The sequence below is a fragment of the Orbicella faveolata genome, unplaced genomic scaffold (assembly GCF_042242905.1).
Source record: "Orbicella faveolata isolate gen_17 unplaced genomic scaffold, um_ofav_v1 contig_2, whole genome shotgun sequence".
In the NCBI taxonomy this organism is placed as follows: Eukaryota; Metazoa; Cnidaria; class Anthozoa; order Scleractinia; family Merulinidae; genus Orbicella; species Orbicella faveolata.
The window spans coordinates 18593183-18618647 of record NW_028301547.1 but is presented as its reverse complement, the minus strand read 5'-3'; the positions used below and the strand labels follow the sequence as shown (position 1 = coordinate 18618647).

Below are 25465 nucleotides of genomic sequence, written 5' to 3'. Positions count from 1 at the left end.
TTCGTCCACATCAGTTCGAAAAATCCCCGACTTGTTATTCTAATAGCATGCGAAACAGTCTGCTGACATTTCAAGACAGCAACGAAAACTTTCTACATCAGTGCCGGCTTCATTACTTTATTTCCAACATTTCTTTAGAGGCGAAATATGGAAACCAAGTGAGAAAAATTGCATGCCGAAGGATTTCAATGTGAAGCAATATGCGATAAAGGTTGGCTGGTTGATTGAAGAAGGCATTCGAGTGACATAGCGAAAGCGTTTAAACAACTTGATAACCAAAGTTGCAGCCCAAACTAATAAGTAACTGTAACCGTTTATCATGTGGAAAGCAAGTAGAACGTTTTCCGCATGCGCGAACATTTTCCCGCGAAAATTGCATCGGTCATTACACGACCAAAGAAACTTCAAAATGAAAGTTTACAATTCACTTCTCTCGATTCCAGCAACACCATCACTTTTACTTAAATTAAAGCAAAAAAGGCTGCTATAGGAACAAAATTATTGCATTCTAGTATAGGTAATGGTTATCGCCTCCACATTTCTTTTTTCAAAGATTGCAGCCAGCCATGAACCTGATGAAGAAAACCTACGTCCTCAGAGAAAACACCTTCAATTTTTTCAATAAGTCGGCGTCAATGCAATAACTGAAATTTTAATTTAAACTATCGCTGGAAGAAATTGACGCCCTTTAATAATTAAAATGAACTGAATAGAAACGTTGTCTTTTGAAGCAGATGTTTTGTTAAATTTTCGCGGCTTTGCTTTCAACTCAAAGCAAGCATTTCATCTGTTTTTGGCTAAGAATGGCATTAAACATTTCTTGCAGACTCACTGGAAAGTCTAAAGTAGGTAAATTATTGAAAATACTCATTTGATAACCAACTAAGTCGAAAAGGTAAATTAGCCATTGTAACAAATTTTAAAAGTAAACTCTTTGTCGGAACTTTTGTCTTTTCTCCATCGAAGGGCCTTTTCATCATTATGCTAATTAACGGAAATATTTTTCATTTTCCCACCAACCTAGCAAAACGGCTCCTTAAACTCATGTGAATGTTAATTTAATGAAAAGACTTCACCTTATTATAGAAATGCGAATTAACTGCCACACTGGCATTTCGATCAGTTGAGCTTTTAAAGAACGATAAATGAATCTGTCTAGAGATTTACCAGCAATTAAGGCTTCTGTGAAATTATTGTTTTTAATTTGTTGTCAGCTTAAGTTAGCATAAGCTAAAACAGACAATGGATAAAGCTACTGTTGCTGGAAACAAGGCTTCTGGAATGTAAACATCATTGCTATCATCATGATTAGCTTCAGGAGAGATGAGGCTATTGTCACTTGAGTCAAGGTACTGGCTTTTTAAGTTTTCTTCTACATCCTTGACATTGTACGACTGAAAACTGCATTTAAGTACTCTGGGCTCGAGATTTGTCTTCAGCAAAGGGCCAGACAAAATATGCGAACGTTCTGCTGTTATCTGTAACAGGAGACGATCTCGTTAAACAGAACGCTAAAGGCCGGAAAAAAACCTGCTTTCATTTTCACGCCATCAGTTTTAAAATTTCCACGTGACTATGATATAATTTTCTTTTTCCAGTTTGTAACTTCACTGAAAACGCGGTATGGTGTGTATGTGTGTAGAGCTGAGTAAACACGAACACTGTCACTCTATTTATCTCAATTGCACGTTTGGTTAACAAACGCTTGCCTGTAAAGTTTTGTACACAGTCTACACATTTCAACCAGCGGAATAGGAAAAAAACTACGGGTGTCCGTCAAGGGACATCGTTAGCCCGAGTCATCGATCATACTGTTGAGAAAATAGCTTAGTAAGGCTGGAAAAACTGAAAATAAGCATTTGTCTCAAGTCCACGAAATGTAAAACTAGGATACAAACAGTTTCATCATGTATAAATAATCAAGGAGAAAGCTAGTCGTCACTTTCTCAGCTCTTTGCCGTTTGCAAATATACGTATAAAAACATTCAGCCAGTTTCTACTTTTTACTAATTTTTACTGCATTTAGATTAGACAAACTGAGTTATTTTTCTGATACCTTCCTTAAAATACTCCCATTTTGTTAATAATCTTTTTCCAAGTCTATTTTCTAGTTAATCACGTGTAGTGGATATGTATGTACCATGGAGCACGTGACCGACCTGAAATTAGCTATGGCTCGTTGAAATTTAAGATATACATTTGTGATTCTATCGTGAAACTAAATGTGGTTGTTGGCTGTGTCAAAGGCGAATAAATGCGCCTTTATTCACAGCGCAATTTCAAACCGATCAAAAACGCAGTGCTTGCCCTTGTTGAGGCACTCGTACTAGATATAGAGGATATTACACGGTGGTGAGAAGATATGAATTTTATGTTCTCGTGGCAAGAACAATATCTCACTCGTTCGCTTCGCTCACTCGTGAGATATTGTTCTTGCCACGAGAACATAAAATTCATATCTTCGAGCCAACGTGTAATGTTCTTTTTATTATATGGAGAAACCAATTCAACAAAAGCAAAAGGCGGGAATCGTGACTTCATTGAACGATACGACACTCATAAAGGTGACATACGGAAAATACGCCACTCGGGTCCCGGATGAAGTGGCGTATGGAATCTACGAGTGGTTTAGTTCCCAGTAAAACACTCTTCTCCATATAATAAAATGCAATAATGTCTCGGATAATTCCTTTATGTATAATCCCTCAAGTACGGATCGGCTCCAGTTTACACTAACTTTCTCTCGCGTTTGTATTGTGCCCTGTGTAGCCAAAGCGCGCCATGCTCCGTATCCAAACAACGAGTTTAATGTCTCATGCGTTGTATGTCTTTGCAGGATTTTGTCAGTCCACTTTGAGGGAAAAATTCAAAAATCCAGGCTTTGATTGTTCCGGTTGTTATGAAGCTCAAGTATCATTAGTAACTAAGAACAGGTATATCACACTCCTGTCTTTTGTCTTGAGCTTCTAAATAAAGAAGGCAAAAGTAGCCAAAAAGACTAGGAGGGGCGCCTATGAGGGGATTTAAAACACGGTGGAAGAACTGGAATACCTAGAACACAGCTTTCCGTTTTCAATAGGTTTTCGTTGTGTAAATTGCCATAAGATAGTGGATAAGTCGCCAGTCAATTCATAATCAATTAATTGATCTTATAAACCGTAACAAGTAGTCAAACCAAAGGGTTTCTGATTTTGCTGTGTCAACACGCACCCCCATTTTTTTTCAAGCGTATGGGGCACCCTAAATAACTCCTAAAGCGATCGATACTCGAAGATTTGGCGCTACACAGATCGTTCAACTTCAATTCTCGGGTTTTTTGTTACCTTGGAAACCTCGACAACTGCGTGAACACACATCAGTGTCAGAAAGTGACATAGTTTAAGTTTTTAATTTTAAAACATCAACGTTTTACTTTAATTTATTTCAGTTTCAGTAAACAAAGTAACGAGTTCTTTGAAGCACTAAGTTCAGTATTTCGTACCTTAATAAAAATTTTAATTAAAACAAAAAAAATTTTAAAAAAATTTTAATTAAAACATCAACGTTTTACTTTAATTTATTTCAGTTTCAGTAAACAAAGTAACGAGTTCTTTGAAGCACTAAGTTCAGTATTTCGTACCTTAATAAAAAGGGACAACTTTTTTCATTCATCTTGCATGGTTATAAGAGGATACAATTACATTGTATCCAGATTACAGTTGTCCCCAAAAAAGAAATGATTTCATTTCGCAGAAAAGCACTCGAAATTTGTCAGGAACCTGTTTATAAGACGAATTATAAGAAATGACTCAACCTCGTTCCCAGGGTCTCTCATCTTACCGCCCTCTGGAGCGGAAAGATGAGAGACCCTGGGAACGAGGTTGGAAATGACTATGACCTTATGATGGCAAAGGCAAAGAATGGTCTGATGAATTGATGCAAGCTTGGCTGGGATTATTTGACATTTGGCAGAAATCGCCCTACTTTCCAGATTTTGTTTAAGTCTATAAAGTTTTATGCCATAAATCGGAGGAAAGTTTGTTTATTTATTGGAGTTAAATAAGGAAATGTCAACTAACATTGCACCCTTAAAATCTTTTTCCAGAGTTCTTGCTTGTGTGGCTATCCATAGCCCCAAACATAGATATTACCTCTTTCACCCAGAAATCGTGCACAGAACAAAAAAATAAATACGTTTTTACTACCCTGTTAAATAACAGATATCATTCGTGATTAGAGAAAGAATTAACACCTCCATAACTTCAATCGAAAACTTTTCTGTTTTTACATAACCATGTCACACTATTGATATAGAATTGTAAGCTATTTGCGCAGTTTCCTAGCTGTGAAAATGAGGTTAAGAAAATTTCAATTAGCACCGTCTTGTCATCGATGAAAGCAGTAATTGGGTTTCCTTGTTAAGTTCGAACATTAAAATCCTGTGAAAAGATCTCGAAATTCGCCTCCAATACATTCAACCGTTTTCAACGATCAAAATGATATAATCTGACAGTAGCGCATTGCGCAAAAGCTTTTCGAAGGAATTTTTAACAGGTTTTGCGTCTGTGATATAGGTTTGCTAGGGAAGAAAATCTCATTACAAATATCTGGGCACCTTTAGGAAAAAAAAAATAGAAAAAGTGCAAAATATAAAAATTTGTTATCTTGAATCCGCGTCAATGTTCATTTTAGAAAATTTATGATCATCTTTCAGGTGCAAAATGGGTTTTGGAAAATCGTGTTGGAAAAAATTGTGCAATAAGCAGCGATTTGCATATTTTCCCTGTGAAATTCATTTTAGCCGATTTCCTTTCATTAAGGAAAATAATAATTCTGTACAAATTGCTTTTTTCTCACCCAATTATACAAGAAAATACAACCGGTGGGAAAGATAAACAATTTAAATGGTTGAAACAACCTCCCTTCGAAAAGGAACCTTATTGTTTTGATAAAGCAATTTTACTGCTTTCTTAATCAGAGATAACTTATTAAAGGAACATTTCGCATCAATGATATTCTCATTTCATTGGCTCACGCTGGTCGGGATTAATAAATAGATTTTATTCTGACATATGATCGTATTGAATTCTGCTGGCATTAATGAATTTCTGTCTGTGACTTTTTGTATTTTGATTAATGAAAGTAATTGCTTGCCCATTCTTGACACCTTTTTACAATTGCAGGTAATTGAGTCCCACGAAACCTGTTTGCCAGGCCAAACTGTCGATTCTTTGAAGACGGGGAAAAGTGTTAATGCAGTGCTAAAAAACATTTCACTTGAAATTCGCCTGATAAAACCCTCGCTGTGACAGCGGGCTGAAGAAGACGCTTGACCGAACTGTTTGATCAAGATGTGGATTCGCTTGAGCTTTCTACTGACAGCCTGTCAGATATTTTACCTGGTAAGTTACCTGGGCTCAACACATCTATTGCATTACTCCTAAGCTCCTTAACTCTCCCAAATCATATTAACGCCAGAATTAAACACGAAAGGAGTCTTTCGTGTGTTATTCTCTCATTTGTGTGTTTCAAGGTTTTGGCAAAAGCAGGACTACTTTTCGAAATTTTTTTTATGATGTTTGAAATTAAAAGTCAGTCTTGTAAAATGTGAATTATTATTGAAGCCAAGAGAGGTTGATGTTCGTGTTCGTTTTCACCAGATAACGAATTTAACTGTATATGAATAGCCATGACAAACAAGGTTTATCCTAAGATAAGTGTATTCTAAATGTCAGGTCCCGTTGTTCAGTGCTACCGAGTTTTGCCTGCATGTTTTCGAGAAGAACTTCAACTTACAACTGAGATCACCTCAATCACTTCACACTGAAATTACTCGGTAGCCGTCGCCTGTGCGCCATTTTCCCCAAACACATTCATCTGTGATTTGTCACTTTGATTTCCATGGATATTTTTTCATATTCTGTACAAAATGTATTCTCCCTTTCATAGTTTTATTCAAAATTAAAATCGGATGCCGACTCTGTAAACGACAGACAACAAGAACAGTGTAAATTTCCCAATCCTTTTATTTGTCCAAAGTTGGGATGTTCCTTCGAACGTTTTCAAGATTTTTGCAATGCAGGAAATTTTAATTCAAGTTCATTAATTTTGCGATGCCAAATTGGTTTCGAAATAGTTAATATGTATTTCTATTATAAAAGACCCCAGGATATTCCATTTTGCAAACATACAGAATAGCACCCCTAGAGTTACTTCCTTAATGGCAATAATTTAATTTCATCTGAAATTTTCCACCAATCAACTGTTTTACCAAGCTTCTTTCAAAGCAGTATTTTCAAAGCCGATATTTTCATAAACTTGAAGAATTACATCGGCTGCAATTTGTAATCTTCATCGACTCGTGCGTGCTCATATTTGTGACAAATCGACTCAGATCACGGAGTTATTTCCTTCACTTCTTGACACAAGTTGTCTAAATGTCCCCTCTATAAAGTTGTAAAACAGAGAGTTGTGTCAGTTTATGAAAATATTTCTTGTAACATGTGGATCAATAGCAGCTGCTGTGCAAAACACCCCAACAAAATTTCATCGGATGCTTTTTCCAGCTGCTGATATTAATCCTAACATTCGACAGAACTATGACGAAAAAACAAAACTAAACAAAACAAAAAAACAACTGAAACTAAGATCCCGGCAAACATGGTTTTAATTGCATCGCATGTTTTGTGTCAGTTGTACATTTGGTCATTTATCAATTTGGTTCTTCGAACCGGCTATTTTACAGCAATTTAAGAAACTAGTTGACATGAAAAAGATAACAATCATTATTTCATTATACGTACCTCAGTTCCGGCCTCTCGAGTTGCATCCGCAACTGAGAAAGGCCAAACCCTCTAAGGAGTAAGTGAATTTGTAAGAACTCATTGCAGAAAAGGACTGTTTATAGTAAAAATACTAAAGAATATATTATCTAAAATAGTTTCCCTAGATAACAAGTAAAGTTCTTTGCGGCGTGTAATGTAGTTCCCGAGACAAGAGAATTCTCTTGGTGAGACTGAATGTTAAACAGTCTCACGAACTAAATAATGTCGACCCACAACCGCTAAAACTTGAAAATAATGCACATTCCATTCAGTCTCAAAAAATACTTCAATTGATATCATTATATACATATATATAGAGAGAAGATATTACCAAATATGGTTATCGTCAGAAGTTTGCAAGGTATTATACACTTCTGATATCATTTATCTTTTAGAAAGGAGTTGGAGACCAAATAAAGTAAAATTCAGTTGCCATCTACTCGCATTTAAATGGTTATTGGAACATCACTGGGCCCACCAATGATACTCTCGGTCTCTCATTTTAGGCATGGAAAAGGGCACATCGTACTAAACATACAAGACTAACTCGCTAAGGGCATTTTCCACCCACTACTATTGCAAACGTGACAAATTCACAAGGCCCCACCCCAAATCATATTACGAAAACAATCTTCAAGGAAATTATAACATGCTCTGTTACTACGAGAAATAGAGTTATATCGTTTCCGAATTATGTTTTAATTAAAAGAACTAGGTTTTTATGGCTCAAAACCTATTATGCGCCATTGATCATTCCGAAATGTGTTTTCCAGAAATATGTCGATGATGAGATATTCACTGATTTGAAAGTTGTCAAGCTCTGAATTTAGCAAGGTCCAAATTAATTCATTTCTTGTTTAATCTTACTTCTCAAAAGAAACAGCTACAAAAAATTAAAAACTGTTTTCGTTAGAATTTCAGTGGAAATTGCAAACACAAAGAAACGAACTGGTAAATGTTAACCTTCGGTGGCACTAATGCGAAGCACAAACAGTGTTAATGCATTAATGGCAATATGTACGACTCAAATAAGTTACAAAAAAAAAAATAAACAAACCCAGGCTTTGTTTTTTTTCCCTTTCCTTTTGAAGCACGCGTATTTCCGCCAGCGAAAAAAAACAGAAATGATTTCATTGCGATCTTACATTCCCATAAATTGTTCTAAGTTCTTCTTATTATCGAGTTAAGTTTCACTGCTAAATGTACTTATTCACCTTCATCATAGCATCTTGTAAAAAAACTGTCCCGCTTTTTAGAGGTCCCTCTTACGATATGCTCGTGTTTAATTATCAGCTCTGATATCCATATAGGTCTTACGATTGCTTGTTACTCCTTATCCTTCAGTCAGGAACATTACCACTGAATTATTGCTGCAGTTAAGGGAGCTAATTTGGACCAAGGGAACTCACCCTCGGTCCGACTTAAAACAGCAAGTGATTCGAGGTAGCGTCTCAGAGAATAACTTTCGAAGCGTTTTATTGGTCAATAGGGCTGAATAGAACAGCGCGGACAACGGCGAGTGATAGGACTGAAAAACGAGGGATTGGGAAAACCATCGCCCTCTTTTTCCACTCGCCGATCTTCTTGCTTCTCAAGGACAACCGACAGAAAGCCCAAACAATCTGCATAGTAGATGGCAGAAAAATGATAAGAAAATCCAACATCAAGACTTCATCTTCAAAGAAATGAGTTATGCATTGAAGTTAGTCGCGTGCTGTTCGCGCGGGTGTATGAAGTCGGTTCGAGATCACCAGCGCGAGGGATTCAGATAGATAAATCATATCTACTATCGATCGATAACTTGTGGTTATGGTCACGGGAGTCTACTGTATGCTGCGGACCTTTTCAAAATAATACTTTGAAGTTCAAAAAATTAGGAAATGAGTTTTGCTTTACAAACAAAATCATGAAAAAAAAAAATTGAAAGGTAATTGTGTGTTTTTGGTTCAGTTTAGTTGATTGTGCCCTCAAATCTACCCTGATGCCAACTTTTTATTGTCCAATCCTTCTCACGGTTGATATTAGGCAAAAAAGAGGGGGGCGGGGGGAGAAAGTAAGAGAAAAAAAGACTCCTCGTGTTTGCATTCCGGACTTTGTTCATGGTTTGATGGAAGACTATTTTTTAACTGCTTACTAGTTCCAGAAATTGGCCAGAAATGTTCGATCCGGAACTGGGAGTTTTTTAAAAGGTTATCTTCCTTCACTTTTTCACTTTACCTTACATTTTACCTTTTTTCCGGAAATTGTTTCTTAAATTTAAAAAGAGAATTGATTACCATGCCAATGCAACTTTTTTGGGTGTAAAATGAAAACAAAAATATTGTAAAATGCATTTTCTATGAATATTAAGACTGCGTCTTTTAATCAAAGATAGCAGTTATTGTTCACATTGATGAAATACAGAGTATAGCATTCTCCTAGATTTGTTCTAAATTCTTTTTCTTTTTTTTCTGGATTAAACGGATAAATCTTTTCCAGGCAAGCGTAGTTAAACAACTGTGATTATCTCTTCAATTCTACTCCTTTACTTTGTGTGTTGTCTGTCATCAGATATCGGCTCTCTCTTCACCCAAGATACTTTATTTACCGCCCGAGTCACCAGGTATGTTACCAATCCAATCGATGGGAAATTTGAATTGTTTGTGTTCAGCGGTCGTGTAGAAAGAGACTACTCAAAAGTCAGAGCGTATCTACAAAGATATTACCTTAATTGGCAGCCTGGCTTCACGAGCCCCTATCTCTCTCCTCCGCAGAGGCTTTCTAGGGGAGGGGAAAGTGAAGTGAGAGTGGGCGCGGGGGGACGATGAGAAGAGGAGAAGGGCGGAAACATCCTTTATTCCCTATCTTCAGCCTCCGAACTACCAGCTTACATGGTCAAAGCAGCATGAAAGAGGCCTCGACGGAGGAGAGAGAGCCCCTATAGTTGTTTCAGGCAGCCAGTCCTCTATTTAGTAAGAACTCAAGTGAGAACTTTAAGCTCTTTTTTTGCAGACGAATTGTACTTGGGTTGTTATGAAACACAGAATAATGAATCGAATCTTTACAAGCCAAGGCTTAGTACAATAAACTCATATAAGTGCATCGAGGCCTGCGCATATGAGATGTTTCCACTGGCTGCAGTTCTCAACGACACTGATTGCCACTGTGCAAACGACAGCGTAACTCCGCTGATCGAGACTGATCCATGTGGCGGCTCACGTAAATCCACGAACAGATTTGAGGTATACAACACCAGCTGCCTTCTGGTGGAATTTGTTGAAATTTATCAGGAACTGACATTCACAACATTTCCACCCAATATAACGCCGTCAGTATCTTCATCTCTCATGCTTGTCACGCCATCAAGTGTGACAGCAACGAATTCGTCACAAACAATAGTATATTCGGTGGATTTTGGCGATGGAAGGAGTAACTGGACACGGGTCCTTAGACACCATTATCTCGCTATTGGCGAGTTTAACATCACTTTAGTGGCATCCCGAGGCAACTCGACCATCTTCGTATTGTCCCGCAGGATTCGGATATTATCCCGAGCCAAAGTAGCTAACGTGTCGTGCTCCGCCATAAAGCCAAACCATACAGTTGTGTGCAAATTGAATGGTCTGAGAGGAAGTGACATCACAGCTTCGATAGCAATGTACAATACAGGCCAAAACGTGTCGCTCTTAGTTCCAGGTATGTTTTCAATAAGTACGTGGTGTAACACCCCTTGAAGAATAATTTCATTATACTCATAAACTTATAAACAATATAGACAGTGACGTGGACAAATGTACCCAAACAGGGCGGGGATGGGGTGAGAATACTAGAACGGGCTTCTTTTTGCTTAAAAAGGGAGGGCGTGGAGTGAAGGCTAAGAGAGTGAGGGGGCAAATTTATCGGTCGTTTAATTTGGGTCTTATTATTTGGGCAAAAAGGAAGGAGGTACCATTGGTCTGTATCTTTAACTATGCCACTAGCTGCTGTACTCCTGACTTTGTGTAAACATAGTTTAGGGGGAATAATACGTTGTTTGCTGAACGCTTTGGGAGAGAAGACCGATGTCTAGTTTGGTAGAGCGGTTTTCAATTGACTGTCATAAAACCAAACCCAAAGTAGTCACTCTAGCCAATCACAAAGGACACAGACAATCCAGAGAACCAATCAAAACTTGAAGTAATTACATGTAGCTGACGCAAAGCGCGGGAAAACGAGTGCGAGTGAGTTGCAATTGGTTTTGGTTTGACTTCTGATTGGATGAAAAAGTGGCGCGAGTTTTCTAAGCTAATCGTGTAGCATAGTTGATGCAAAACCTATTACTTTTTGACACTTAAATAAAAACTGCTGTATTATAAGAACCTTATCAGTGATTGGAAGGGGCAGTGTAGTGTTTAAAACTCTCGTCTCAGTTTTGACCGTGCATTTGTCAGTTGGTAACCTCATCATTAACTTTGTTTTCTAGATGGGGGCCAATTAGAAAACCAAATAGTTTACTTGACCCCCATACTCTATTTAATATTTATCAACTGAAAAGGTATACTGTAAACATTAAAAAGTAACTGTTCACCTGTTACTGTAAATTGAGAGGAAATAAAGTACATTGCTTCGATGTTGATCTGTTTTTTCAAGGAATGAAACAATAGCGTCTTTCTTTTTTCTTTCTGTTGAAGTTGAAGCAGCCATTCGACTAAAACTATGGAGTCTAGGGACCCTGAGAAATATTTGGATATGTTGCAACAGAGCAAGTGTAAGAATACATGTACCACTTATATTTTTCTTTTCACCTCCTAGACGTGCCACGATTGGTAATAGGGAGCACAGGGGTTCCAATAACCAACCAATCAGCTGCGAAAAATGAATCTGGAGCGTATTTACTTCCTTCTCTCCAGTTTATAACGGAGGCCACAGTGGAGGCCTGGGAAGTATATGCTGAGTCTCCTGGTCGCATTCAGTTGCAGGTGAGGCCGTGTTTCTCTTCACACGAGCTACTTTTGATTTCAGCAGGAGGCAGAAAGCTGATTCGTTCCCAGTAACCTCTAATAACTCCGTTTTCTTGCACAAAATGTTGGCAGTGGTGGTGTAGTCATTCACGAAAAGGAATTTATAATTAAAAAACCCACATCAGATTGTAAATAGTGAAAGATGTGAAACATTTTGTGTCTCCAACCGTTTAATTTGTCGCCAAAAATTGGTCATCTGCGTCTAGTCCGACGATTCATTTCTAGATCGTCAAGTGTCGCCAGGTAGGAAAATACTTGAGTTATTTTGAACAAAATATGTTGTCCTTCATCAAATTAAACGCAGAAATCTCGAGTTAAGTATTAGATGAGGGCAAAGCAACTTTAGCATTGTCTTTATTTTTGCCAGCTGCGGAGAAAATGACATGATGACTGCGAAGAAAATGACTTTTACTCAGTGGGCGCAGTCGCAGTATGAAAGAAGGAATGAACCAGGGAAGGTGTCATCCAAGATTAAGACACCCTATTAAAAGAGAGGAAGGGGATCAACCGAGATGGTGCTCGAACGAAAGCTACGTAAGATAAAAGACGTTTCAAATCAACGATCCTGGTCTTGTACCCCCGATAGAGTGAAATTTGCTTCGTCCCAAAACTTACAGGGTGGGGTACATCACTGGGGAGTACGTATGTACAAAACGGTGACCCTAGCATTCGTTACATCTAAGCTTCGCCAGCAGGGTTTTCCTCAATCTTAACGCATCTCTGGTGTAACTGAGCTGCTTAGTTTGATCTAATTAGCCTTTTTTTCATAGATTTACAGGGCAATTTTGAATTTGACGAAATGTAAAGGAAGCCGCTATCAGCACTCGTCTTGTGGGGACTGGACTCCAGCTAACGGTGACTGTAATCAAGTATGCATCAAATTAATTTACCGGCCGAAACTATCCATCGTGTCTTGCGGGCGTACTATCAGTAGTTATTCCAAAGTGTACAGCATTGACACCAATCTTACCGTGGGATATAACTTGATAGTCATACCGCAAGAGCAGAGGTTTATTACACGTGAAGGAGACATAGTAGGATTTTATAGAAACACTTCCGGTGCTGTCATTCAGACAATTACCGCTGGGCAAGATATAGGTGGTTATTTTTTTCCGGCGCAGGATATGTCCAACTTGGATATCAAGAATGGTATAACCTCGAACATCTCTTTTCGCGTAAAATTACACAGCTCTGCTGAAGTCAAAGCCGAACTCGCTTTTTGGTGTTCGACATCCGTTGGGCTGTATTCCCTGACGTCGACTTTCCATAACGCTCTAAGCTCATACAACGACAGCAAAGCTCTCACCTTTCGATCTTTTATCGCAGTACAAAATGCGATTGCACAACTAGACACACAGCGACAGATATATGTTGAAGTGAACTCGACAGAAGTCTTCACTGCAAATGTAACACAGGGCACTAACGTTTCGTGCGAATGGTACGTTCCCAACTCAAGTTTAACTGCCGAATTACAATCACCTTACCTCAAAAACAACACCACTACTGAAGGTGGAGTTTTCCAGTACAGCTTTTTGTATCGTTTTACCGGATATATTCCGCTCGTGGTAACCGCATACAACCTTGTCTCCAAAGAGCGCCGCACCCTTAACCTTTTCGTACGCCAGCCAATCAAGGGTCTAAAGGCAAATATGTGTAACGGAGAGTTTGCTTACAACAACGCTCAAACGTGTTTCAATTCCAGCGTGACACGGGGTACTGATGTCGGCTGCACTTGGGTTTTTAAACAACCACCCAGGAAAAAAGACGACTGCAGCAAAAAGAAAATCGGTGAAACCATTTTTCGTGGATTCACTCCCGTTGGATTTAGGAACTTCACTCTATACTGCTACAATAACATTTCCAGTGTGTCTGTGGATTATTCTGTGCAAGTTATTGCTAATCCGCTGTCCATTGACGTCCCGCTGAAAGTTCCATCTAATGTGCCGGTGAAAGTAACTTGCCAAGTCAACTGGTCCGGGGGGACACCGAACTCGTTCTTCGCGCAGCAGGGGGTGAGCGGAAAAAATGGAACGAACATAGTCCAAGATCCTGTTTTGACATTGCATTCGGGTGGGATCCGTAACAGTAGCACAGGTCCAGTGATTATATACAGGAAATTCAAGAGACATCACTTCTTAAAACAGAAAGTAACATGCAAGGCAAAAAATTATCCAGACTTAAATACTGTTATTCTTGTAAAGGCACTTTACAGCATAACAGGAATCAACATGACTTCCGATTGCCCCTCGAGAATCGAGGTAGGGACGAAGTGCGCCTTCGAAGTTCGGTTGCTTCGTGGGGACAGTGCAAGCTTTACGTGGACTGTTTCCGAAGGCGACACTCGTGTTTCCGTGTACAGCGAGAAAAAAAAAATCCAGCATCAGTTTCTCAACACAGGCCTAGCCAATGTTACAGTAAATGCCAGTAACGGAGTGTCTTCGGGTACAAAGACCTGGCAGTTTTTCGTGTATTCGCTCTCCACGCGTGAACCTCGCGTAACTACGTCACCGTCTATTGCACTCTTCCAGTCGTCCACTATGTTCAAGCCTTCATTGGCTATCACGGAGCATTTATCTTCCAGGTCCAGCAGAAACGTTGCGAAACACTCTAATCACGTAACAGGGACAGTAACATCCATCCTGCCTACCAGTACTACCAGGTCAAACTCTACAGCTAGTATTATGAATAAGATTCCGTCGTTGAAAAACGCTGAACTTCGTCACGCTTCTGTTGGACTTGTTGGTCACGCAATCACCTTCTCCGTGGATCACGTGGAGAGGCCAAACCTCTTCCGCTTTAGGTGGAACTGGGACGGTAAATCAAATTTAGAGGAAGCTAGTTCCATTGTAACACACACCTTTACCGAGCCAGGTCAATATTTCATCACCGTGAATATCTCCTCTACAGTTGATCACGTGGTCTTAGATGGTCACGTGACAGTTCAACAACGTATCGAAGGCTTACTTATCAGAGATTTGGCTGTGAAATCATCTAATGTTCTACACGTGAAATTTGAGATTTTGCAAGGGACCAATGTCACGTACTCTGTGGAATATGGTGACGAAACTGGTGAGTAAAAAACTTAGTTTTTATTATGAAGTAAACAACAACAATGTGAGTAAAACTGGATTTTATTTTTCTAGTCATAAAACAACCAATGAACTGAGTGACCAGGCATATTTTAAATAAGCTTGATCGATACATTTTAAGACGTGTTCTTTAGTTGTGTATAACTACACACAAATAGAACGGTTTTCATTGTAATCGGTAACTGGTAATTGGTAATTGGTAATTGGTTTTAAATCACTACACACGATTGGCTTAAAAAACTCGCGCCACTTTTTCATCCAATCAGAAGTAAAACCAAAACCAAACGTGACTCACTCGCACTCATTTTCCCGCGCTTTGCGTCAGCTACAAGTAATTACTTCGAGTTTTGATTGGTTCACTGGATTGTCTGTGTCCTTTGCGATTGGCTAGAGTGATTACTTTGGCGATTGAAAATCGCTCTATTTTGCGTTACACGGGTTTCGTTATCATCCAGCACGTGGTACTACAAGTAGTAAACAGAAATTAAAAACGTTTGTTGTGGCAAAACTCAATGTATGGCGGGAATCGTGACACTGAGAACTTGGCCGGTCCTGAGTGTAGCATGATGCGCGATTTCTGAGCCAAGGCATGTTCCTCAGTATGTTCATGAGAGCGCTTCGAATGTGCCTCATCTTCCAGCAGTAAATTACAGGATTCAAAGATGAATTAAGAAATACGAGAGTCATCGAGAAAAGATAAAATCTCTTCAAAGCCATACTCGGACCGTAAATTTCAACGGCGGCCATACAGATCAAGTGCGGTAAAAAACAAAACACAAACACAAGATACACATAGAATATACCGACTGCATATTTAATGCGACCAGCAAAGTTTGACATTTCTTCATTCTCTGCTACTTGCTGTACTTGAAGGAGCCTTATTTGGCTCCGATGGTGTCGTACTGCGAAGTAAATTTTTCTGTAAGCCGCTGTTGTGAGCAGGAGACCAGCAGCTCCACAAATGCAGAAGATAATGCAGTTGACCTCGGATGGATGCCACAAAAATAATGAAGAAAGAAATGCACTTAACACCCATATTAAGATCACCACAGCAACAACACGCTTGCGAGTCACAAGTTCCTGGTATCTGAGATGAAGATGAATAGCTAAGAACCTGTCTACACTTATAGCTACAACACTGGAAAACGACGCTCTGGAAAACAAGCACTGGATGATGTGAAACGCCACATAGCTTGCACAGCTGCCATTGTTTTGCAACCATTTCACCAAAAGTGAGGTGCAAAATGGCTGGACCAATAAACCAACACCAACATCAGAAACAGCAAGACTCAGGAGCAATGTTTTTAAAGTCTTCGGCAACGACGATGTTTTTGTAATCACGTGGATTGTTACAATGTTCAACATGATGGCGGTATAGGACAGAAAACTGTTGAAGACACAATTAGCGAAGTAGGTTGAATGGAGATCTTCAACCTTGGAGAGTGAGGGAAAATACCGCAGCAATACTTCACATGATTTGTTCATAATGTCGACTCAAGTTTTTTCAAGTCACTTCGAGCTGTCATACAAAATGTTTCATAAGGTTCTGAATAGTTTACGTCCTTAGCAATCGACCATCAAGCTAAATCACCTGCCTCAAGTTCAGGGCTTCATGACAAAAATCTACATTTTGTAGATGATTTAAGGCGAAGTGTAAAATTACAGGAGTCAATTTCTTTTCCAGTGTTGTCTGCTAAAAAATACGATGAAAACTATGCCAAAGTCAATGCTGAAAAAACCAAACTTCTTAAGCAATCTTTTGAAAGACACGAGGAGAATGGAATAAGATAAGACTGAATACTAAATAGGCTAAAACTCCTATGAAACCATCTGCCCGACGTCAATAACCGTTGGACCGATGTTAAACTGAACACGCGGTGCGTCTGTGAATATTCATTTTTGAGTAAGACTAAACCTGAAACTGATAGCTGTGCCATAACGCTCTGGAGTGATGGGACTGCAACAAGAGAACACATTTACCAGTTATATACAGAGCGCTTTTCACGGAAGGTTTTTTTGATGAGATAAAGAACACCACCTGATGTACTAAAAAAAGGTTTATTTCCTTTTCGCGAAGATCCGGGGTAAACGTGTGAAAAAAGTGCTTCAGAGGTAGTTTCCCCTCTTCTTTGCGTCAAAAAATTACTTTTGATCTGTTTTTTTCTTTTAAGATATTCTCGAGCTTTAGGTAGTTGAGAGCGGGAAATTTAATAAACAAACGAAAACCGAAGTAAACTCACGTATCCCAGGATATATGTAACTGCTGGGAAACATGCAACAACTTCCTTCAGCTCACAACAGCTTTCGTTTTGCACGTGATTGGACGGAAAGAAGACTACTTAGTTCTGATTGGTTAAAGCACGTTGCACGAGATTTTTTACCCAATCACAAAAGAGCGCTCGGGTATCTATGGAGCATGTACACATAATATGTTTCTAAGAAATTTTGGCAATGCAGTTAAACCGTAAGTCCTCAAAGACCGATCTCGAAAGAGAAACAAAATTTCTATATCTACTCTCATGAAAGGTGCATTTACAAAAAAAATATCAGCTCTCATAGTAGAATGAAAACGATTTACCATAAGCTACCCGGAAGCTTCTAAACAAAATGACTACGACTCAATTTATTCCACTCTGGCACGGGTGATATGCGCGCTGAAAAAAAAAATCGTGCTCTTTGTACTAAGACTGTTTCTATCTTGGTTTCTATTTTTAAAATTAAAAAAAAAAAAAACAATCGACCATCTGCGAGTCAATAACCGTCAAAACCAAGACTTTTTGATGTCTCTTTCAGGTTTATTGATAACAATCTAATCATGTATTGGACGTATTTGAATTTGGGTATATAAACTGAATCATCTTTGCAATTATCACCATACTGCGAAATAAAAATCCTTTGCTAGGCTTGGAGCGACTAATTGACGATAGATTCTCAGATGAAAAATGTTGCGCACAAGATGTATATTTCTGGATAGTCGTCTTAACATAACAACAGAAATAAAGATAAATCAGCTTTTTATATACTAATTGATAGTAAACCTGTATACTTCTGTAAAACGAGGATTGTCCATATTTGTGGGAAGTGTTATTTGAATACACTCTCAAGCAAAAGAATATTTAGAACGGGGAAATGTAACCTCGTACCCAGAGTCTTCGTTCCCCTTGACCATGCAGCGGTCGGAAAGCACGCGACCGTGGAAAGTTCTCTTTGAAAGTTTGGAAAATATGGACCGGTTAAATTGCGCTTGTTTAACTGACAAACACTTAGCTCGATCTAATCGATTGTGCTTCACTTCCTCAATTTGAATTGTTTTCAAAACCAGTCAAAGTCCAGCTTGCAACTGAACACTTAAGAGTCGCTCGTTTTGTCAAGTTTGAGGAGTAAGGAACGAATATTCCAAGAACGAGACCGGGTAAAAATGTAATTAGCGAATCAAGATTTAAATACGTTAAGTAAATGACTGGTAAGAACCCTACGGGAAACTTCAAGTAAGCTTACTTACGACTGATGTTGTTTCGCGTTTGATTGCCTAAGATTACTCTTTCGCTTTGATTGTTAGCCCAGACACGCTGCACGAGTCTTATTGACCAATTGCAAGAAATAGTCTAGCTCAGGCTCTCTCTCTCTTTCCTTCTGTGTCACGCAACGCTGGTGTGGTGTTGCGTGACAACAAGAGGGCCAGAACTGGACTTACGTAAGAAATTGATCGAAGGCCTTCTGCGGACGTCATGAATTAAGGACGCAAAAGAATCAACAGAGAACAATGAGAGTCTATCCTTTAGAAATTCTGCCAGACATGTTCGCTAACAGCTCACTGCCTGTTCTGTTCTAAGTCAAGCACATAATAATTTGTCTAGTTGTTGTTCCCAGCAACGACATGGCCAGTTCAACAGTTAGTGCGATGCCAGATTTCTGTGCGAAGACATGTTTCTCAGTATGTTCATGACAGCGTGTCGAATGTGTCTCATCTTCCAGCAGTAAATTACGGGGTTCAAAGATGAATTGACAAATATGAGAGTTAGTGAGAAAAGTAAAAATCTCTTCCAAGCGATGCTCGGGTTGATGATTTGAAAGGCAGACGAAGTTATAAAAATAGGGAGATAACAGACCAAAAACACGAGATAAACGTAAAACGTTTCCACGGAAGATTTGATGACCTCAGCAAAATTTGCTATTGCGCCAGTCTGTGTCGCATTCTGTACTTGCAGGACCTGAATCTGATTCTTGTGGCGTCTTACGGCTAAATAAATCCTAATGTAGACCAGTGTTGTAAGAAGAAGACCAATGACAGTACCGATGGACAGAATTAAGGCGCGAATATCTGGTGGAGCCCAAAAGGGTATCAAAGAGAAATACGCACTTAACACCCATATTGAGATCACCATAGCAACAACACGCTTGTGAGTCACAAATTCCCGGTATCTGAGATGAAGATGAATAGCTAAGAACCTGTCTACACTGACAGCCACAACACCAAGGAACGAAGCGGTTGAAAACAAGCCAACAATGATGTCAAAAGCCTTGTACAAGTTACACCCAGGATCGTTTTGTTGTAACCACTTGACCAGAAGTGAGATGTAAAATGGTTGACCGAATAAACCAACGCCAACATCAGAAACAGCAAGGCTCAGGAGCAATATTTTTAAAGTCTTTGGCAACGACGAAGTTTCTCTCATCGCGTGGATTGTTACAATGTTCAACATGATGGTGGTATAGCACAGAAAACTGTTGAAGACACAATTAGCGATGGACGTCGAATAGAGTTCCTCAACTTCAGATATTCTGGGGTAGTACTGCAGCAATACTTCACAAAAGGACTTTCTCATAACGTCGTCTCAATGTTCTCGTACAGACCGTCCGAAACGAAGCTTCAAATATGGTTTCCTTTCGCGGCACCACGAACGGCAATAAAGTGATAATTTTGAGCAGATGAAGGAGTGAAAATTCCAGAATAACTTAGATGCTTTTGCTTCCGTGAAATATAAATTTTTCAAACTTGTACGTGGGTCTTGCTTTCTCGTAACTGATTAGAATAAAACCAAGCCGTATGGCACTGGTGTGATTCGGCAGGTTTATCAAACAGACCATGTCATGTGTTTGTTGAAACAGGAAGAGCTCTCTCGAGTTTAGACATTTTGTACGTGGTCAATACAATGTCGGATATGGATACATGGATATGAAAATTTCATGGATATTCATTGGATGAACTGCATGGACATTTAATGCTGTCAAAAAAACTCAATGACAAGTGCCATGTATTTAGACATTTGAAGATACCGTTTTAAAGGCTATTACTGAATAAGCTTGATTAGTTATGGGATTCACAGAAAATTTGGGCTTAAAAACGAGTACAGGAAGTATTCAGTCGCAAAAGTTTTCTAAACACGACAAAAAGCAATATGAAGAACACATGGGCGTTTTTACAACTGAAAGCGTTTTATATCAGTGTTGATCCACGGTAAACGTGTCTAAAACAAAGCCCTTGTAAAATGCTTCCTCATTGCTTTATTACTTCCGAAAGTTGCAGGTGTCTCCGTGTGGGATATTCTCGAGTATTAGAATATTTGGAGCGGAAAAAAAATTCAATAACGTATGTAAAGTTACGCAGCCGGTGGCACTGGGGAGGGAAACTTCACGCAAGCCAACTCACTGACTGATGATTGCCAGGTTCTTTTCGTTGACTGTTAGAGAAAACATTTCCCTCGCTCTGATTGATTAGAGCCTGCTTTGCACCAGCCGTGTGTATTAATAAACCACAAGGTTCGTTAGAAGGGGCTAAGATAATAGAACCACGAGGGCAGGTTTTATGTAATAAGGGACGAATAAATAATGGTCCGCACCTTATTACATAAAATCTGCAGGAATTCCCGGGGTAAATTTTGCGAAGGTTTTTCATATCTCGCCTTTTACAGACGTGGCGATGCAGGATTCTAACAAAAACCTTCCTTTTTTTTCAGAGGCACAACTGGGATTTTTACGGACGTTACCTGAAATAGTAGAGTTGACCCATCAGTACAGCGAACCTGGTACATACGGCTTGTCCATATCAGTCAACAGTATTGTCGGTCCGAGTACTTCGGTACAAAAGTCAGTAGTTATTAGTGAAGCTCCCTGTGTTTTAGATGGCTTGCGCATGCTCGGCGCTGGAGAAAGTAGTGCTCAGTGCCCCGAAATTCAACAGGAATACGAGTACTCACTTTACTCTTCGCTGAAAATAAACTGTCAAGCTTTCAACGAACTGAAATACGACTGGAAAGTTGAAAATATATTGAACGGCTCCGTCACAGAAGTTAGCTCGTTTCCGAAGGATATCCTCTCTTCTAATGTCCTGTTTCTCGCTGCTCGATCACTCCAAGGTGGTCTTTACAGATTTACGCTCTCAGTGACCGCAATACCTCTTGGGATATCGAAAGTCGCCACAGGATTTCTACGCGTGCGTACACCGAAACTGCTGGCCGTCATAGACTGCGGGAGAGAAAGAGTAATGTCTTGGAATCACGAAATCATTCTCAATGCATCTTCATCACGTGATCCAAATAATATCAACGTCGGCAAGGCCAGCGACTCTCTCTCGTTTGAGTGGTTTTGTGATGCTAATCGTAGTGTTTCTTGTTTCAAAAGCTCCGTTAACAACAAGTCCACGTTGATTTTTCCACCCGAGTCCCTTGACGTCAATGCGTCGTATGAGTTCTTTGTGGTAGTAACTAAGGAAATGAGGCAGGCCGAAGCAAGTCAGATCATCAAGGTAGTGGCTGGGAGCTTTCCTCCTCTTTGCGTCAGGTTAGTGACATTTAACAGACTTCTCAAACTCATAAATAAATTATCAAGTTAAAACAAAGAAAATCACAACCGTGAAGGAGGTTTGGAAACCCGGTCTTAATTAGCATAGATCTTGACGATTTTATTTCTCCATTTACTCCTAAGTTTTCGTTTCGATTGAGAAGATATATCAAACACTCGAGACAGTGCTTTATTGGCTATCCAAACACCTGGACTTTCGTCCAAAATACTCCGCTGCGCGTCGTATTGTCAACTTTTGGATATCCCAATCAAACACCGCCTCTCGCGGTTGATATATTACTTAAAATACAACAACATTAACGACACCTATTCTGAGAAACAATTTAAGACCAGTCTGAGATTCACCGAATTACAGAATAAATAAAAGCGATGAAGAATGTGGTGGATAAGTTAAGGCATATAATTTGTTGAGACAAATTTCTGTTGTCTCATTAAGTCAAACTTAAATGACGGTTATCGTATACATGTACTAAAATTGTAGTCTCCGGCCATCCGAGCTGGAAAATAATTGATTGAAAGAGACTCTAAATTTTTTTAATTTTTGCGCTTTTAAATTACATATGCTAAAGAGAATCTAAAAGAAATTCTATAAAGCTTAAAAAAGTCGGCATAACTGAAAAAAGACTTTACAACTAAGGAAGTTTGTTGCAGGGAACTGTTGTTACTTACGTCGGTGTAGTGATCGAAATATATAAAACAAACATTTTCTCGCGACATTTTTCCTTCACAGATGCAAGGAAAACTGCGCCTATAAGGTGACAGCTTCCAAAGAATTCATTCTTTCTGGCGAAGGTTGCCAAGACAATAAGAACACAGACTGCAAGTGGGAACTGTACGGTCCTCCACTGTTAAATGGACAAATCTCAAAACGTTCAGTAGAGTCATCACGGTTGATCAGCGTGTCCTACGCGAAGGAGTTCCACTTGGATCCCAGCAACTTGATTCCCAACAGAACATACACGATTTTCTTCAACAACAACAGAAGCGGCTTCTGGGCACAATATTCGGTGACAACCGACATGCCTCCGACAGGTGGATCGTGTGTCGTGTCGCCTTCGGAGGGCGTCGTAATCGAGACGCAATTTCAAATCAGCTGCACAGAATGGACGGACGAAGATAGTCCCTTGTGGTACGAGTTTTTCTTAAGTCATTCCGTGCACGGGTCCATGTTGTTGTTCTACGGGTGGATGCCGGATTCCGTTGGATTGTTCCTTCCCGCTGGATCGAAAGATAATGACTTCAACGTAGACTTGTTTGTAAAAATCACGGATGTCTTAGGATCTTACAGAATAGTTCCTCTTCAAGCAAAGGTGCGTTTTGTTTTATGCAACACCCCACTGAGATATCCTCAAAGTTACCTCAATAATATGAAAGAAGTTTCCATTAGTGTGTTACTCTCACTTTTTAAGCCTGTAAACGCAAGCATAGTGTGTGATCATTCAAAGGAAAGCTATTGAGCACTACTCAGTTTATGTGATATTGTTTTTATACTGTACAATGTTGTTCTAACTTTTAAATTTTGAATAATACAATACAATAAACTTTATTTAAACGCGGTGAGGGTTAAAGCCCTTGCAAGCTTGTGGGGCCGTGCAGGAAATAAAAATATTGAATTCATAGAATTCGGATTCAAATCAATCGAAATCAAACTTATTTAGCTGTTCTTTCAAGTGGTATATTGTATTTTAGCTGTACAAGGTGTTCTGCTCTCTAAGTCTAGTGTAGATAAAACCCTAGTGTGTGACCATTCAAATGAAAGTTTTTTGAGGGAGTGATTTCTTGCTGTTTTGTTTAGTTTCTCCACATCAACAAGAACTGTTATTCGTTTAGTAAACTAATGATTGTTTTTTAGGTGAAAAGTTTTAGTCCTAAGGAAGGTTCTGTGAGCTCTATTCTCAAAGGAGTAGTCAGCGGACCCGATTCTATGTTAGAAAAACTTCTTGCGGTTGGAGAATTCCAACAGGCGAGTCAGCTAATGACGACAGTCATCACAGTGTTGAATGAAGACTCGACCAAGGCTCATGATTCCGAGTCTCCGGACACCAAAGACCGTGTGGAGGTTGGTGAATACATGGTACTTTACCTGACCATGTGTTGAAAATAGAGATCATTAGGATTAAACCAATGAACAAAAGGGAGAATAATTCAACATAGTTGCCCTTGCGAGAAGACATTAACTTAAGGCCAGATTAAAATTCTTATTGAATATTTTTCTCTTTCCGTATAAAAGAATAAAATATTATAAGTATATCTGTTTGAAGTAAACTTGTTTTGAGGATTACCAATTTGACCCTTGTTCAGCTCAGTTCAGCTTCAAGGTTTAACCAGTTTACAAGTATTTTGTTAATATAACTCCATAAAGGGTAAAACCTTCGGGAATGTCAAAAAACACAATAATATTGTCACTATTGCCATACATTGCACTAGAGTTCATAACTTAAGATATTCGAGCTGAGAGTTTTTTAAAGTATCAATTAGGCTGATGGGCAAAACTGTGTCAGAGAAATAAAGTGCCGTCTTTAGAGAGAGGCGTCGACAAGTTTCCGCTGCTAAGCTTGTAAGTTACGTCGTGTTTGTATTGTTCGTACCCAGGTCCGTAGCAGAGTAATTGAGGGACTTTCCCAGCAGTGCTGCAGCAGTCCACAGAGTATCCAACAGGCGCTAGGCGGACTCTTACAGGCTGTCGGAGTAACCGCTGAACTCTCACCTGATGCGAATGTAAGTTATCATAACCTTTTGTGAGCCTGCGTTCATATCATCATTCTAGCAGTCCCAGCTTTCACTCATAAGAATGGGAAAGACTGAAACCGAAAGTTGTTTTCAGATATAATTATTTTTTTCACCTTTTTGACTCGCATAATACAAAGTGACTAGCTATGTACATTTCTACTTCCCGTATCCTGAACGGGTCGTGGGTTCAATCCCACTCTGACAACTTTACTGGAGTTGTTTCCGCTCTGTACATCCTACTTCTACTCCTAGGTCATTGTTGTAAATAGCCAGCTTGTCTGCGTCCCGCCAGTTGGGATTTGTAAGCCTCTTTTGTTTACACATTTGTCTCTTTCAGTTTAAATGCCCGTGAAGCGCACATGATTGACCACTATAGACAACAACATTTTGAACATTTTGTTGAGAATTTCTCAGGTTAAAGCCCAAAATATGCACCAGTACCCATAAAACATTTTCTGTCGATGTCCTTGCCTTTATTGGCTGTCCTCTTATCCTTCTTTTGTAATAACATTTAGGTGGATGGTGCTAATGCGTTCTCGAACATGGCACAAGCCTTAGTGATCAAGTTCAAGAGCGTGCGAGCGGCCAATGAGACCAGAGGCATTATTGATGGCCTGAACATTGTAATGAGAGCTTCTGTGGACACAAGCAATGAAGTGAAACTTGAACAGAGCTCAGATGAAATTAAAGACTGGATCGATGACAGCAACGAGGCAAGAAATAAACAATATCAAGAAAAGGTGAGACAAGTTGACAGTAACATTCAGCTGCGTATTCACAATAGGTTACGTTCGATCTATCAACGTTCTAACATGGCTTCGAGGCTTTCAGGACAAACGTCTATATTTGGTAGTGTTTTCCTTTTAATCCAAATTCTCTTGGGAATTGAAGGACAAAAGAAACTTCAAAAGTGTACAATTTTGTCCTGAATGCCTCTGAACCATGTTAAAATATTGATATATCGAACGTGGCCTATTAACCTTTCTTAGCTGCCCTGTCCAGAGCATTCCTTGTACCAGGCTCTCGTCTCTTAACTTGAAGCCTTGGCATTTGAGATTTTGAA

The 25465-nt window shown here is 39.3% G+C and overlaps 3 protein-coding genes across 3 annotated transcripts in view; 1 reads left to right on the top strand and 2 right to left on the bottom strand.

Moving 5' to 3' along the window:
- Positions 1 to 25465, top strand: part of LOC110046592 (polycystin-1-like protein 2) — a 39823-nt gene that overhangs the window by 4834 nt on the left and 9524 nt on the right. Inside the window, exons 2-11 of the mRNA XM_089290089.1 lie at positions 5163 to 5381; positions 9354 to 9405; positions 9795 to 10478; positions 11574 to 11740; positions 12553 to 14851; positions 20829 to 21651; positions 22403 to 22982; positions 23525 to 23731; positions 24265 to 24390; positions 24918 to 25142. Of these exons, the coding sequence (XP_089146215.1) occupies positions 5331 to 5381; positions 9354 to 9405; positions 9795 to 10478; positions 11574 to 11740; positions 12553 to 14851; positions 20829 to 21651; positions 22403 to 22982; positions 23525 to 23731; positions 24265 to 24390; positions 24918 to 25142 (5214 nt within the window). The 5' untranslated portion in view covers positions 5163 to 5330. The remainder of the gene's footprint in view (positions 1 to 5162; positions 5382 to 9353; positions 9406 to 9794; positions 10479 to 11573; positions 11741 to 12552; positions 14852 to 20828; positions 21652 to 22402; positions 22983 to 23524; positions 23732 to 24264; positions 24391 to 24917; positions 25143 to 25465) is intronic.
- LOC149112271 (adenosine receptor A2b-like) lies at positions 15319 to 16356 on the bottom strand. The gene has a single exon (XM_089288799.1). It carries the CDS (start codon positions 16354 to 16356, stop codon positions 15319 to 15321), a length of 1038 nt encoding a protein of 345 aa, XP_089144925.1.
- LOC149112270 (adenosine receptor A2a-like) lies at positions 18765 to 19878 on the bottom strand. Its single transcript, XM_089290090.1, has one exon. It carries the CDS (start codon positions 19695 to 19697, stop codon positions 18765 to 18767), a length of 933 nt encoding a protein of 310 aa, XP_089146216.1. The 5' UTR covers positions 19698 to 19878.